The sequence below is a fragment of the Anas platyrhynchos genome, chromosome 2 (genome assembly GCF_047663525.1).
Source record: "Anas platyrhynchos isolate ZD024472 breed Pekin duck chromosome 2, IASCAAS_PekinDuck_T2T, whole genome shotgun sequence".
In the NCBI taxonomy this organism is placed as follows: domain Eukaryota; kingdom Metazoa; phylum Chordata; class Aves; order Anseriformes; family Anatidae; genus Anas; species Anas platyrhynchos.
The window spans coordinates 151,051,060-151,066,451 of NC_092588.1; the positions used below are offsets into that span (position 1 = coordinate 151,051,060).

General features: G+C 41.7%; 1 protein-coding gene and 1 long non-coding RNA gene across 7 annotated transcripts in view; one reads left to right on the forward strand and one right to left on the reverse strand.

Moving 5' to 3' along the window:
- The first annotated feature begins 433 nt into the window (after positions 1-433).
- LOC110353883 (uncharacterized) lies at positions 434-4,295 on the forward strand. The gene is made up of 3 exons (XR_002405053.4): positions 434-528; positions 2,706-2,860; positions 3,166-4,295. It is a non-coding gene; the product is annotated as an uncharacterized lncRNA (long non-coding RNA).
- A 7,683-nt stretch (positions 4,296-11,978) lies between these two features.
- The window catches only part of RBM33 (RNA binding motif protein 33), a 99,420-nt gene continuing 96,006 nt past the window's right edge, over positions 11,979-15,392 (reverse strand). For 5 of the 6 annotated variants that reach the window (XM_072033838.1, XM_072033839.1, XM_027450433.3 and 2 more), the window contains one exon: positions 14,032-15,255. In XM_072033838.1, the coding sequence (XP_071889939.1) occupies positions 15,207-15,255 (49 nt within the window). In that variant the 3' untranslated portion in view covers positions 14,032-15,206. Of the gene's footprint in view, positions 15,256-15,392 lie in introns of all 6 variants that reach the window. The other variant, XM_027450431.3, reaches the window with a different exon arrangement.

Below are 15,392 nucleotides of genomic sequence, written 5' to 3' on the forward strand. Positions count from 1 at the left end.
GTAGAAGCAGAGGCATGAGATGGACAGACACCCAGCCCCTGGTGTGGCAGTACCCAGGCAGGTTCAAGCACTGCCAAACTGGGCACCTCAAAACCATTAAAATGCCAAGGGGGGGCTCAGCTCCATCAGCTGGGCCTTGCTACCACCCTCTCTGCTGCAAAACCTGGGACTGGAGCCCCAAAATTCAGCCCCAACCCGTGCTCAGGTTATCTGGATGGGCTTCTTTCATGTTAGGAATCTGCTTTTCTTTAATATGCATACAATTATTGAATCAAAAACTTCCCCTTTCAGCTTCACTCCGGGTAAAGAAAATGACAATTAACCTGATTCAGCTGTGAGTTAATTCATTTAATCTCCAGGTGCCCTTAGCCTTGAAATTAATACCCCCTAAAACACTGCTAAATAGTGCTCGAATCTCTTCCTTTAATTAAGTGCGTAATGAAGCTAATTTAAACAGCAGCCAGCCTACCGGAGCCCACGCTGCGGGCTCCGTGCCCCTTTCCACTGACACCAGAGAACTTTTTCCAGGTTAGGCCGGCACCGCACGGGCTGTGGGGCCGCTTGCCCGGCCCCCGAGCACCACCTGCCGACATATCGCCTGCAGACAGCACACAGGCAGGGCCCTGGAGTCATCAGTTCTGACAAATAGGAGGAAAAAGTGGTCTCAGGGGGCTTGTTGGGGTCTGGGGTTTATTATCTGGGGCTTGTTGTCTGTGTCTGCTGCTTTGCGTCCCACCTGGAGGAGGGCTGGGAGGCGGGTGAGGGGTTTTCTCCCACCTCTGCACCTCCAGCAGGCTGAGCTAAGGGGAGATGTTTCTCCTCCCCTCAACCAGTGCCTCTAGGGTCTCATCCAGCCTGGCTCCACCTGTGCCACCACTGAAAACAGTTGGAGTCCTTCCTTTTCCTCTGCTGAAATGTCAGGGCTGACGCTTGCTGCTGATAAAAAATTGAGATAATGTAAAAACAGGAGGGGAGGAGGGCTTTGTTTATAACGGGACTGGGTTCACACTCCATCCATCTTCAGAAAACAAGGATGGGGACAGAGAGGGCAACCTGGTGACCATGCAGCAAGATGAACCACCTGTGTAGGGCGTGAGCTGCCCTGGTCCCCACAGGGAGCTTCATTTGGTCCTGCGGGGCCACCCCTCTGCAGAGACCTGGCTGCACGGAGGTCTTGTCTCAGCTCTGTTTGCTTCCTTGCATGTTCCTTACACTTCTATCTAAAGGCTTTTAGCTGGGTTACCTATGCCAGGCTGAAAAAAAATATATATATATATTTATATATGTATATACATAGATATACACACATGCAACCCCCTTGCAATTGGTTCCTGTAATGGATTTCAAGCCCAGCTACACCTCTGGCTCAGGCAGCCTGACCTAAGGATTGTATTGTGCCCTTTCCAAAACTGCATGTTAAAACCAGTTCCCAGAGAATATTCTGGGCTACTTGGTATAAACAGCAGCAGCCTAAAGCCTCTGGCAGGGCCGTGCCTGGCTGGCAGCCCCTCCATCCCCTGTCCTCGCCCTGCTCCTGGTGTCTTTTGGTCTGGTGCACAAAGGGGGCAGAAGGCTCAGCAAGGGTGGGTCGGGGCTGTCCCCGGGGCAGAATTTCTCCCCACGTCGCTGGGAATTGCATCATTAGTAGCTGGCCTGGGGATGGGCAAAGGTGTGGCTGAAGGACGTACACTAGACTTAATTATTTAACTTTATGAGGTTCAGGCAGGAGAAAAGCCCTTGTACCATCATGCCCAGCATGAGTCCTTGCAGCCAGGGCCAAAAAATCACCTTTCTGAGTAGCTTTCAGAGAGCAGGCAGCAGTCATGAGCTCTGCCTCTCACGCAAGCACGCCGTCCTTTAAGATACACTCACCAACATGATGTAGTCTACAAAAAAATGAAGACTTCTGTGAAGTTTGGCTTTCATGTTTTTGGTTGTGTGTTTTTTTTTTTGTTGTTGTTGTTGTTGTTTTTTTTGGTTTGTTTTTGTTTTTGTTTTTGTCATGGGTAACTTCACGTCTTTGCTCAGAAAGCCAAACCTCCTAAATCTCCTAACGAAACACCACCTTCATGGGGAGCCCACTGGGTCAGGCTGCTGTGCCTCCTGTTGGCAGCTTCATGCTTCGGAAAACCTGTGAGATCTGAATATTGGCATGTTGGGATTTTTTTTTTTTTCATTTGCTTTCAGATTGTTGACATTTCAAAATCCTCGCTTCCAAGGCTTTGGCCCCATGGACAGGAGCCTGTGGAAGGCTGAGATTCATGTTGGCTCCTTGAGGGGGGGGGTTAAGGATGCTCAGGAACACAGCAACAACTGGAGCCTGTGGTTCCTCAGCTCTGTCTTTTGGGTGCATCATGGTCCAAACCCTGACCGTGTGCTCACATGGCACCGGGGATGGATAGAAGGACAGGAGTTCTTCTTTTGTGTGTTTGTTTTTGCTTGCTTTTGTGAGGTTGGGTGGTTTTTTTTTGGATTTGAGGGAGGGGGAGGGTTGGTGGTTTTTTTGTGTGTGTGTTTTTTTTTTTGGGGGGGGGGGAGTTTGTTTGTTTGCTTGTTTTTGTTCTTTTGGGGGTATTTTGGGGGTGTGCTCTTTGGATAAAACAAGTATTTCTCTGCCCAAATTACCCCGCTTTGCTGAAGCAGAGAACAGGTAAAAGTGAGTGTGTGACAGCTCCCAGCTCTTCCTTAACTCTTCCTTTTCCCAGCAAATAAAAATGAGCAGATCCTTTCCAGTGAAGCCCAGAGATGTGTGGCTGCTCCAAGGATGTGATCAGGCTCGGTGTGGATGTGCCCTGTGCTGAAGCCCTGGAACCTGCCAGTTGCTGGCTGTTGGGTTGCACTTTGGAACAAATAACGTGCTGTTAGTGTCATCCTATTTTGTTTTTCTGCTCTATTTTCTACTTCAGTTTCACTTCACTTCAGTATAGAGATGGGCTTGGAGAGCCTGGAGGCAGGAGCAGGAGGTCTCAGCTGCTCTTATCCATGAGTAACGGAGGACAAGGGTGTTTGCAGCAGTTCCCTGCTAGAGGTGTAACAGCATTCAAGCCCCCATCCTGCTTATTTTTGTGTCACATTTCAGATTTACTGTATGCTCAGAATATGTAGGGTTAGTTTTTTTGTTTGTTTGTTTGTTTTTTTAATCTTTATTATTTTATTTTTTTAAAGGTATCTGGTTTCTGAGTTGTCTGCAAGGATGCAGGTCCTTTCCCCCCAGATGCAAATCCTTTCCCCCCAGATCCAAGGCGTGTTATTCACCATCTCCAGCCCACAAACACACAAAACTGGTATTTGTTCCTCACAACCGATCAGAAAAGAAGATCTCAGAACCTAAAGCACCTCTTTGCAGCAAGAAAGATCAGCAAGGGTTCGTGCTTTGAAATAAAAGGGGCTGAGAGACACTCACCAGTTTTAATCAATAAAGCCAGAAATACGCTGGCTCTGAGCTCACCCCTACAAGACCAGGGTTTGAACTCCCTGGGACCAGGCTGGAGATGTGCTGAGTCACTGAAGGACATCACCACGAACAAGAAAAGCCTCAGCACAAGACGCTTGTTAGGGCTTTAAGCATTAAAAAAAAAAAAAAAAAAAAACCTGCTGGAAATGATCCTGCCTTCCCCCCGGACAGCCCCCTCATCAGCAGCATTCACAGTGTGAGAACCCATTTCACCTCTCAGAGAGGAGGTAATTATTTCTTGTCAGTTAGGCTCAATCACTGAACTCTAAACAGCTGGTGGTATATCACCATTTAGCCTCATTTACCACCATGATAGCCTTTTAGCTGTTCTACATTTCACGCGTTCTCTGCCATTTTGCCCATAAATTCGCCTCAAAAAAAAATCATAAAAATTTATGAGGGGGGGGGGAAAGAAAAAGCATAAAATGGAGGTGGCTAAAAGAAAAGGTACTAAAATTTTCAAATGAAGATGAGGTTGCATACCCCCAGCTGTGTGAAGTGCAGTGATTGAGGGTCTGGCTGATGAGGGTTGATTGCCTTCCTCCTGCTCCTTGCCCCCATTAAAGGAGAAGTGCATCCTCCCTCTGGGTGCGGCTGATTAACGGCAGCGCAGGGAAGACCTGGGAACAACTGTGTCTTCCACGTTTCGATGTGATCCATGGATTTTCCTGACCCCCTTCCAATAAACTAGCACCCTTAAACAGCCTGAAAGGTTTATAGGAACAGAAACCGGGAGGCATCACTTTGCAGAGGGATCAGCTCGTGGCAGCGTTTATGATGGAGAATGTATCGATACATTCTCACCTTATTCAGTTAAATGGGATTTGGCTTCCAGGATGGCTTTTGTGACACAAAAGTCCAGGCTGAAGTTGCATTTGGTAGTGGCTGTGAAATAGCAAAATCCTGTTTTTATGGTCCAGGAGTTCCTGGGCTCCACTGACCAAGTCCCAGTTACTTCCCTGGGCTAAGGTTTTGAATCCAGCCACAGTTTGCAGAAGCCCCAGTTCCAATGTTAATAGTAATAATAAAGCAAAGCAAATGATAGGAAGTGACAAAGAATAGGCTGACTTAAAGGCCACTGAATACCTGTGAGGGAACATTAAAACCATCCTAGAGCAAATCCAAAGCAGACCTTCTGTTTTATTGAAGATCCACCCAAGCACAAAGTGGTAAGGATCCAGATGATGCAGGAGTGTTATTTCTGATCTCATTTTCTATCAACTTTTCTTAAGAAATGAGATTTCAGAAACATGTAAAAACAAACAAAACAAAACAACAACAAAAAATTAGATCATGCAATAAGTAAAGTTAATTTTGCCTGTGTGGAGAATACTGGATGCCAGCCACCACTACTAATATATGTATTACCCAAAGAGCATCATCATATGCTCATAAGTACCTGAGCTGGGACCACTTTTCTCTGTGCAGTGCTAAACAGACACTGCATACTTGAAAGAGTGCCCACACTCCCTGTAACCTATCTTCCATTAGAAAAATAAACAACAAAAAGCCCCCAGCCTCCTCTGGGATGAGGGCTGTAAGGGCAGACAGGAATCCCAACCCCCTGAATACCTTTTGGCCACTATTAAAATACATGGAAGAGCTTTTTTTTACATCTTTCTTTTAACCTCTTGGCCATTTCCCCAAACCCTCAATCCCTGCAGGGTGGGATCCAGGTTAAGGAGGGATGTGCAAGGCACTGAGCGTGGTGTTGTGCACCTGATTCACCACAAAGGTGCATGTAGGAGGGAAAAATACAAAAATACTTTCCTTCCTTTCTCGTTAACTTTTCTCCAAGTAAAGATTGTGTGATGCTCTAAGGGAATACCAAAGTTTCCCTTTTTGGAAGACAGACAAATTTGTTTGCAACCCAAGGAAACAGGATTGGAAAAGGCTGATGGGCAGCTCTTGCTCTGTTGTCATAAAATCCTTCTCATGGGAGTACAGTCTTTTTATCAGTAATTTCATGAAAACCGGTTGTTAATTAGCAACTAACGATTACTGGAATAAAGCACTAGAATAAGAAGAATTGGAAATGTTCACCTCGTGTGTCCTCTCCAGAGCCTCCACAATGCAGAGCACATCTCCAGAGAATGACTTTCCCAGGTCAGCACCTCTACTTTTTTTTTTTCTTCTTCTTTTGTCAGCTGAAGGCATACCTTTCCTCAGTGATTATTGCAAAACAATGAACATGGGTGGATGAAAATACGTAATATACATCCCGCAGTTACCAGAACTGGCATTTGAAACCAAGGAGCAGTGGTGCTGTGTGACCAGTCAATGTTCATTGAAGCAATGTGTGGATGTTTTCTGTACTTTAAGCCCTGGTATTTGAAAGGCAGAACACGCAGAGCAAAAGCAGAGAAAATCTTTGACAGCTGAACCATTCAAAATAAATAAATAAATAACCAAACAAATAAACACCCCCTGAAATCAATATTCAAAATAAACATCCTCTAAAATCATTATTCACAGGGGGATTCCACTTAGGGAGTTGGTTTGTATTTTGAAGTCCAGCACTAATTCCTTGTACTATACATACACATACTAATACTTCAGTTCTGGAAGTGCCTGACACATTTATCCTGAAAAGGCTTTTTTTTTTTTTTTTCCCCCTCCATAGCTCACCACATCTGTAGATCAGCTATCTGCAATTAATTCACTGCTCTTTCTCTTCCTTTTTCTTGGCAACTCTCAGCTTACAGCAAAAATCCTTACTTATTAATAGCAGAGTGCATGCTCTTGCACTTTGCAAGATTTAATTTAATCTCATCTTTATTATTCTAATTCTCTAGCTCATCCAATTCCTGTAAGATGCTCCAGTTCTCCTCCTCCTCCTCACTCAAGCCCTCCCTCACGCATCTCCCAGCACGCTTGGTGAGCGCGCTCCCAACTCTTCATGCCCAAATCGTTACAAATTAATTAAGGTCAATCAAGACCAATTTTTGAAGCACTCCACTCAGCATCTCAAAATTTAATTTTAAAGGCTTACTTATTCCTCCCTTGGTCACTCCCTTTCTATCCCTTCAGTAGCTAGTTTTTAGTCCCACTGATTTCCTCTTCAGCTCTGCATTTGCCAGCCTCCAGCTGAAGGTTTAGTTTTCCAGTCTTCAAAACACACTACTGCATGAATACTGCATTCAGGTTCCTAAAAAATAACACGTTTATTGGTGGGAGATTTAAAATTTGTACTGGGTTTACGTGGTAAGGTTTTGGTAGTAGGGAGCTGCAGGGGCGGCCTCTGTGAGCAGAGCCCAGCAGCTGCCCCATGGAAGAGCAGTGCCAGATCCAGATGGTCCCAAAAGGACCTGCTGCTGGCCAGAGCTGAGCCTTGAGTAATGCTGGTTGGGCCTCTGGGAGACCAGAGTTAAGGGATAAAAAGGCTGTGCTACAGCAGCTGGGAGAGAGGAATCAGAAACGTGAGAGAGCCAGCCCTGCAGCCCCCAAGGTGAGTGCAGCAGGAGGGCAGGAGGTGCTCCAGGCAGGCAGCAGCAGTTCCCCTGCGGCCTGTGGAGAGGCCCCTGGTGGAGCAGGCTGTCCCCCTGCAGCCCATGGGTCCCACATGGAGCAGATCTCCATGCTGCAGCCCCCCCATGGGTGGAGGAGCCCCCGGTGGAGCAGGTGGATGTGGCCTGGAGGAGGCTGCGGCCCATGGAGAGCCCCCGCAGGAGCAGGCCCCGGGCCAGAGCTGCAGCCTGTGGAGAGGAGCCCACACAGGAGCAGGGGGCTGGGGGGAGCTGCTGCCCGTGGGGGACCCGTGCTGGAGCAGTTTGCTCCTGGGGGATGGACCCCATGGGACGGAGACATGTGGGAACAGTGCTTGAAGAGCTGCTGCCTGTGGAGAGGAGCCCCTGTGGGCTCAGCTGGGGCAGGACGGCATCCATGGGAGGGACAACGCACGGAGCAGCGGCAGAGCGGGGCCGTGAGGGAGCAGCGGGGATGAAGCCTCAGGGACTCACCGCAGCCCCCAGTCCCCAAATCCCCTGTGCTGCTTGGGGGGAGGATGTAGAAGAGGGTAGATGGGGGAAGGTGTTTTTTGTTTTTAGTTTCTCACAGCTCTATCTTGTTGATAATGGTCAATAAACTATATTAAAGTCCCTACATTGGCTGCCTTGCCCATGACAGTAATTGTTGAGGGATCTCCCTCTCCTTATCTCAACCCTTGAGCCCTTTCTATCATATTTTCTCCCCCTCCTCCTTTGAAGAGGGGAGTGAGAGAATGGCTGTGGTGGAGTTCAGCTGCCCAGCAGGGTGAAACCACCACTAACTTTCAGAAATCACATGGACTGCCATGCCGGATCCTAAGTGTGATCTTAGAAAGGAAGATTGTTTTTCAGGTCATGATGCTCTCTTGAGGTCTACCCCCAGTAACGATGTGACATGCTAGTAACGCTCCATTGAAAATGTAGATATTGGATCACCAGTAGCCACCTCAATGATAGCAGGGTGATAGTGTGATTTATTACATTTTCCTCTGTGAATAACATTAACAGATTGTAAAGCTTCTCCTAAGTGCAAAAAGGCAGATTTTCTGACCTCTGATCTGAATATATACTATTCCAGTGAAATTAACCTTTACTTATGGTGATAGAATTGTGTTCAGAATATAACTGATGGTGAACAGATTGAGTTTGTTCAGAGCTCCTTTATGTCATGACTATAAGCAGTATTTGAATGCAGAGATCTTTTATTGGATATGTCAATACAGCTGAAAAAAACAGAAAAGCTTTAAAACCACATGTGTTTCTCCTATACTCATGTTATGAGCTACTTGTTAGCCTCAAGATCTTTTCAGCTGTTCACGCAAGCACAAGCCTCATGTACCATCACCTGTCCTCAGTCATTTGTTTTTCTGTTCAGGATGCCTTTGTAGAGCTCTGCAAGAACCCTACACTACAGCACTGATGTAAAAGCAGGGGCCCAGGGATGCTACCACAGTAAAACAATATGGTATGTGTGGCTCTTTTCCTGGCAAGTTTGAAGTTCAAGTTGTACATCAAAAGACAACAAAGCAATCATGAGGAAAATAAAGTTTTATTCACATATTTTAGGTACAATAAATATATTTGCATGTTGACATTGTAAACAAGGAATTACATGTAAAAAAACTTGCATGAGATTATTTTTGTGTTGCCATTTTTACATTCACTTAAAGAGGTATGACAAAGATCTCTTATGCAAGTGGAGGATTTGGAATAGTTCAGTGTTACATTCACGAAATGAAGTAAACAGCTTGTGCAGATGATGCTGTAGAAAACATGAGGCAGATGAACCCCCAGTGGAGTCAGAATGATACAGTCGGCTGTTGAATTTATATTCTGAACTGCTAATAAACAAACTCTGTCATCCAGATTAGAGCAATACATTTTAAGTGATTCTCAAAACACCTAAATATATATACAGCATTTAAGACTTTATAGGTTAGGAAGGATCACATTCAGTAATAGTAATAGGAGGTAGAATTGTGTCGACAGTGCTTGTATTTCTAAGTGACAATAAAAAAGCGCTATTACTATCACTGAATTCAAGAACAGAACTCCTGAAAAAGTAAAAAGGATAAAAGAGTTGTTAATCCTGTTCCTCCTGGCTTGCCACAAATGCTAGAGCATGTATAAAAATGCTGTAATTCTCCAACACAGATAAAACTGCAAAGCAAGACTGTTAAGTGGTATTTCTCCAGTGCTCTGGTATGGGCAGCATCTCCTAAGGTGTGACACCTGTAAACGCAACTTCAAATTCAGGTACTATGAAGTCTGCAAAGAAAAATACAGTATGCTAATGCTTCCAGCATGGAAGACTTAGTCTTCAGTATCAAAAGGGCTGTAAGTGAGAACAGAACAGAAAATACAGCAAAAGATTGCATGCTATGCACTAAGATAGGATGAAGTCTGGAGGGATGAACATAGAGTCAAAAGATCAAGAACATAACAAGGATACAAATATCCTTGTGGGAATGGAAAAATAGGGGCAAATGAGATGGAAATGAGGTAATGCACAGGGTAGAGGAAAAGGGCACCACAAGAGAAAAGAAAGTTGACTCATTCTAAGGGCAATTTGTGTCAATAAAAATTATACACAGTGGCATAGAAGATCAGCTGTGAATAAATTAGAGTTAGCATCTCATCTTTGGTGTGTCTGTAAGTGAAAATGTGTATAAATTAGAAATTAAACAGTTGAAGAGTTTCGCTGCCTGCAAAAGAAATCCTGCAAAAGAAAATATTATTTACATGGAAATAAAACTATTCAGAAGTCGGCCTGACGGACACTAGGAAAAAATACAGCGGATATTAAAAACCATTAGATGTACATAGAGATAATTTTGAACCAGTGAACGAATGCAACATTAACACAGCAGTGCTCTGTTTAAACTGTGATCTTCCAAGTAACTACACACAACATCGCAATACAGCTCCATTTAACCATACGCCTTTACGAAAACATTCTTAATGATTAAAATTATTCAGATGGTAAAAAATGGCTTAACCTGAGCGCTGTTACATGAAACAAGGAATGCAACGTGTTGAAAAGCTGTGTGTATACAAGGCCCATTTCCTGTTAGTTAGAAAAACATGTATCCAACCAAGAAGTGAGAAAGCAACACAGGCACCTAAAAGACCCAGTGAGATTAACTTTCCCCTTGAGGTTTTGTCTAGTGCAATAGGGACCACACTTTCCACCAAAATAAGCATAGAAATAGAAAAAGAAAAATAAAAAATTATAAAATATAAATTAAAAAAAGAAAAAGCAAAAAAAAACCCTGCAAAAAGTAGTGTTATAAAGAACAAAATGATCCTTCCCAACCATATTATACCAGAAGATGGTATACGTAAGGATCCAATATGAATCAGGTTTTGTACACAAGGCCCTGTGCTCATGTAGACAATAAGTCATCTTCGTGATTAAAAATTAGGTTACAAAAAAACCTTACATAAAATCCTTAGGATTTAACACTAATTGAAGATAAAATACTTCCACAATTATGTTTATGAATTAATGGTTAAGGCATGATTTAAGGTAACATTGAAACAAAAGCCCTATGTTACCCTAAATGACCCATACATACCCTTTATAACATAGCTAACTTTCTGCAACCTGTTCATTTTCCTTCAAATTTATTTCTCATCCAACATGCTGCTAAAAATTAAAAAGCACAAAAAATAATTTTAAAAAGGTTCATGTCTCAACAAACAAAAATGCCTTTTTAACAGGGAGCATGTGAAAGCCAGATTTCTACCTTCGAGCATCACAACCCACGTAACAAACATGGTACCAGGCGAAGGACAGAACAACACAATGCTATGCCAGAGAACAAATCCAGGAAATCTCCCCAGTACGACAAACAGGCAAAAAGAAACAGCAAATGAAAACCCACACCCTCCCTCCCGCCCTCTCACCCGTAGTGTAAGGGCAGCACACCCACACACACATACATACACACAGTTACTTTCTGTAACCATAGAAAGTGCATACAGCAGTTTCTCAGGTAACTGCACAATATAAAGCTAAACAGAAGATACTATATATAAATATAAAAAATACTATATAAAAAATATTAAAAAATAAATAAAAATTTGTTTCTTATTCCAAGTAGATAGATTATGTCGAGAAAAAAAACTATGAAGACCCTCAAGGCACATGTTCTCAAATAACCTACAGTTTTATAAAAAAAAAAAAAAACTCATCTAAACACTTGCAGTGGAAACCTAACATCAAACGAAAATGCTCAGTCTATTTGGCATTTTAGTGGCTGGAAGGCCGTATTTTTTTAAAACAGAAATTTGGAAATCTCAAGTTATTTTTCAGAATTAAACTGGGGAATAAGCTACGTATCTTGAAGATACTTTACAGATGGGATGCCAATATTCTTCTTGAAGTCATACTGGTGATATATAGGTAGACTAAGAACAATTACCCCGTCTAAATTTACTCTTACCACTACTTAGAGGGAAAACATTTGCATGGCAGCTCCTTCAGCTGTGAAAATGCTACGGACCCATCCTCCTCCTACCTAGCAACAATTGTACTGAGCTTTTCAAACACTCCAAATTGTTTCATCGTACATTATGTGCCACATCAATTGCTAACATTGTGATGAAAGCAAGTTTTACAAGACCAACTTGAATTATGTGTAAAACGAAAATAGCCCAAACTTTTGAGAACAGTATTACAAAGCAGACCTATCTGTGCTTGTACAGCAGAACCAAACAGACCTATAAACCCATGCCTTAGTCTGACAGTGTACTGTTTTCCCTTTAACGTTGAGCTTTTTAAAAACCTTTCCTTTTTTTTTTTTAATGCAGAACATTTTGCTAAAATATCACAGATCATATGGGCAATCCAATCTTTCAGTCAAAGCAAAATATGATTAGTTATGAAGTGAATTCTCCAGAGCTACAGATGAAAACAAAATTCCAAAAAAAAAAAAGATGGCTCAATATAATCACCTACTGGAGTTGCCTATTAAAATCATTATAAAATTATGCTAATAAAAATTGTGAACAAATAATACACAGATCAGGATGTATGTATTGACTTACTAGCATCTTTATAAAAATTTGAAGATATACACAAAAACACATCAACATTTATGGAACTTTATCCATTAAACTTAGATAAGACAACACAAAAAACTAACAGGTAGCTAAGATGTGTTTGACTGTAAGCACTTTGAGTAACATTTTAATTTTAAAAGTTCAATATTTACATACTACATTGAATGTTCCTTTTTTTTTTTTTTTTTGCGCTGTATTTTGAATGCATGATCAAGAAAGAACAAGATAATGGTTGCAACAGATCTTCCAAGAAAGTTAACTTAAGATGTTCAGATTTAACTACGTGCTGAAAGAGAACATGGATGTAACACGTTCATCTAGCTTTACCTCTACTTCCTTTGTGTTGTTTGTTTGTTTGTTTGTTTTGGGGGGGAGGGAGGGAGGAGACAACAAATAGAACTAGAAGAGATGTACCACTCAAACTGATCATTGCCAACAAGATCCAGTTTTAAGTTAGAATTTGAGAACTAACAAAACACAAACATTTTCACAAGTGACTCACCTAATTGCTACTTTTGCTACTGAGTTTAAGGTATTAGTAAGATACGGTGACAATACAGGGTGTGCGTATGTATGTATGTGTATACTAAAAGGCATATAGACATACATACATATAGTGAGTACGTTTACACGTGGTTCTGATACCCAGCTACTGCAATAAGCAGCTAAAATAACCAGCAATGCATTGTACATTGTCTATGCACAAGCAACAATCTACTGCAACCACCTTTAAAGAGGATCCATCTCGTCATTAAACAGGCATTGTTTACGTTGCCTCCTACATTTAAATAGATCTGAGGCAATTTCACGTCTTTGTTCCAAAGCCACCCATTTTTGTCTTTTTTTTTTTAAACCCCAACTGAATAAAAATTCTTAAAACTTGTTTAAGTTGGCTGAACCTCAGCCTCTTTGGGATAGATTCAAAACCCAAAGCAGGAGCGTTTCTACAAACTTCTTTGACTTTTGAATCAAACCCATATTCTCAGGCTCCAAGAAACCCTCTAACCCCAATAACACATGCTTATGACAGGACAGCTGATCAACTGCAGATGTTCCTACTGCTGAACTCAGCTGCTGGCCTGTCTGGCATTCGCATCTAGCCCAGATTTCCAGACACACACTATTAGTGCTCCATTCCTAGATGTCTTCCCATCCTTCTCGGCACAGAGAAGCTGCTTCCTAACAGTGGGGTGAATAACTGTTTAATGACTCATTTTAAAGATAAGAATTTATTTTTAAAAATAAAAATGACATAACCTGAGGAGGTAGCACAGCAGTCCTAGCACTCATGGAAGTGAGGAACTACACCGCCCTTGGCAGAGCCAGTCACTGCCATCACCTGGCATTGGTCTTCAGAGTCAGCTTCCACCGGGCACTTCCTACCTGAGACTTGTTCTTTGTCCTGGGCTTAGGTCTATCTGAAGCACTAACAGCACTGTATGTGCTGAATGTAATTAAGAAATATGCTTAAATGGGGAACTGTACAGACAGGTATAAAACTCACTTCCACATTAATATTCTCTTGATGTTATAGCATCTTGTCACTATGTTGGAAATGTGCTTAGAGCACTCTTTATAATTTTTACCAGTGCAGTTATTTCCAAAGTACCACGTTACTCTGTATCATTTCAGTGAATAAAAGCAGTTTTACCTAGAAGACTCAACAGTATTTATTAATCGTTATAATTTTTTAAGCAACTTTTACTTAATTGAAAGCCTGGACCAGTCTTTCCATAAAAAAAACAAATGGGTCTCTGTGACTTAGTTACCATTAAACCTTTAAAAAAAAATCTATGCTACTATAAACTTGCTTAGTTCATCCTTCTGTTTTGGCCCCCATTCACAGCTGTTCCATTGGTGTTCTTCTGTGATTGCTCAGGTAACAAACCTACAAAGTTTCTTTAAGTCCCCCCATTCAGTAGTAGGTGGAAGGCTTAATAGTATTCCTAAAATAAAGGATGAAGCAAAAGCTCACAGTCTAAAAACTAAGGAAATGTTCATAAAAACTTCAATCCAATATAAAGATGACATTTTAATAAGTTTATTCAGAAGTAACTGAAAAAAGTTGTTCCTTTGGCAATACCATCTAAATGGTTCTAACCAAAAGGAAATATTATGAATTTTACTTTGAATAAAATATAAGCTCCTTTATGTTTGCACATAATTTTTGCGAACTGCCACGTTCACCAGCAGATTCACAACGTCCTTATAGTCTTGTTGTATGTATTGGGAACAACACATCAAACTAAATCCTTTCAGTTATGGGTTTCTTATGGTTCAGTCAAAGTAAATCTCAAAGGAAGAAAAAAAATAATCAAAATAAAGCATAAGGCAATTATGAAACACTAGCCCAAAAGAACTATTAGGAATGCACCGCTCTTCCTGTGTAACTTTTTTTAAAGTGAGCCACTAAATATTTATTTTTCCTTGCATCTGGCAACATCATTTAAAACAACTTAGTTACAACTTGGAGTTAACTACCCCAGGATGCTACTGAAGGGCAAAGATCCTTGTTTTTAAAAACCAAGGGAAAATACAGCAATGTTATTCCTACACAGTGTTTTATGGAACAAGTGGAGTTGGAAGGAGAAGGTGGAAGTCTGTGTTGGAACAGAAAATGCAAAGACAGACTTAACATATTTACAAAGATAGAAACTACAGTTTTCCAGTGTCACCTCCAAAGCTTCTCAGCTTACTGCTATTCAGTGAAGTAGACCACGTTTAAATCTACGCAAGAATACTTTCTATGCTCTCAGATATACAACGTAACTAACGTGTTTGGTTTAGAAAAGTGAGTTCTCATTCAAATACCTCGCACTGAAGATAAGAGCAACCATTATCAAATATTCTTTGCTATGAAGAAAGTTTTTAGATCTTTCGGTGTAAACGTTCTCTCTCAAGTCACTGTGGTCACACAGTAGTATCTTGACGAACAGTGTCTGCATGCACTGTAAGCATTTTGAAAAAAATCTGTAGTTCCATGTGGTTACAACAGAACGTGAACAAACTGAACAGAAATTCCACCTTTGCAGATCCCTCTCAAGTTCTGCTCTTCTTGAGGACATCTCGCTGCTTTCTGTAGTTCAACATGGCAATTAAAGACTGTAAGCTGAAAGGTTTCAGAACCTGATGGTCGTGCCACCGTGTCTTGTGTCGCTCCACAATAGGCTTCTGTTAGTGTATGTATTTCTCAGCAGACATCACTCAACTATCAGTGCCACATTTATGTGGGACAGATCTATCATGTGCCTGTTAAAAGAAACGTAAAACTCGTACTCAAGCTTATTCTAGGGATAGAGATCAGACAAGAAGGTTCTATGAAGGTCACCAATAAACAGATGCTTGAATAGATTAAGAGAAACATTGATCAGAGGAGACTAATTTCA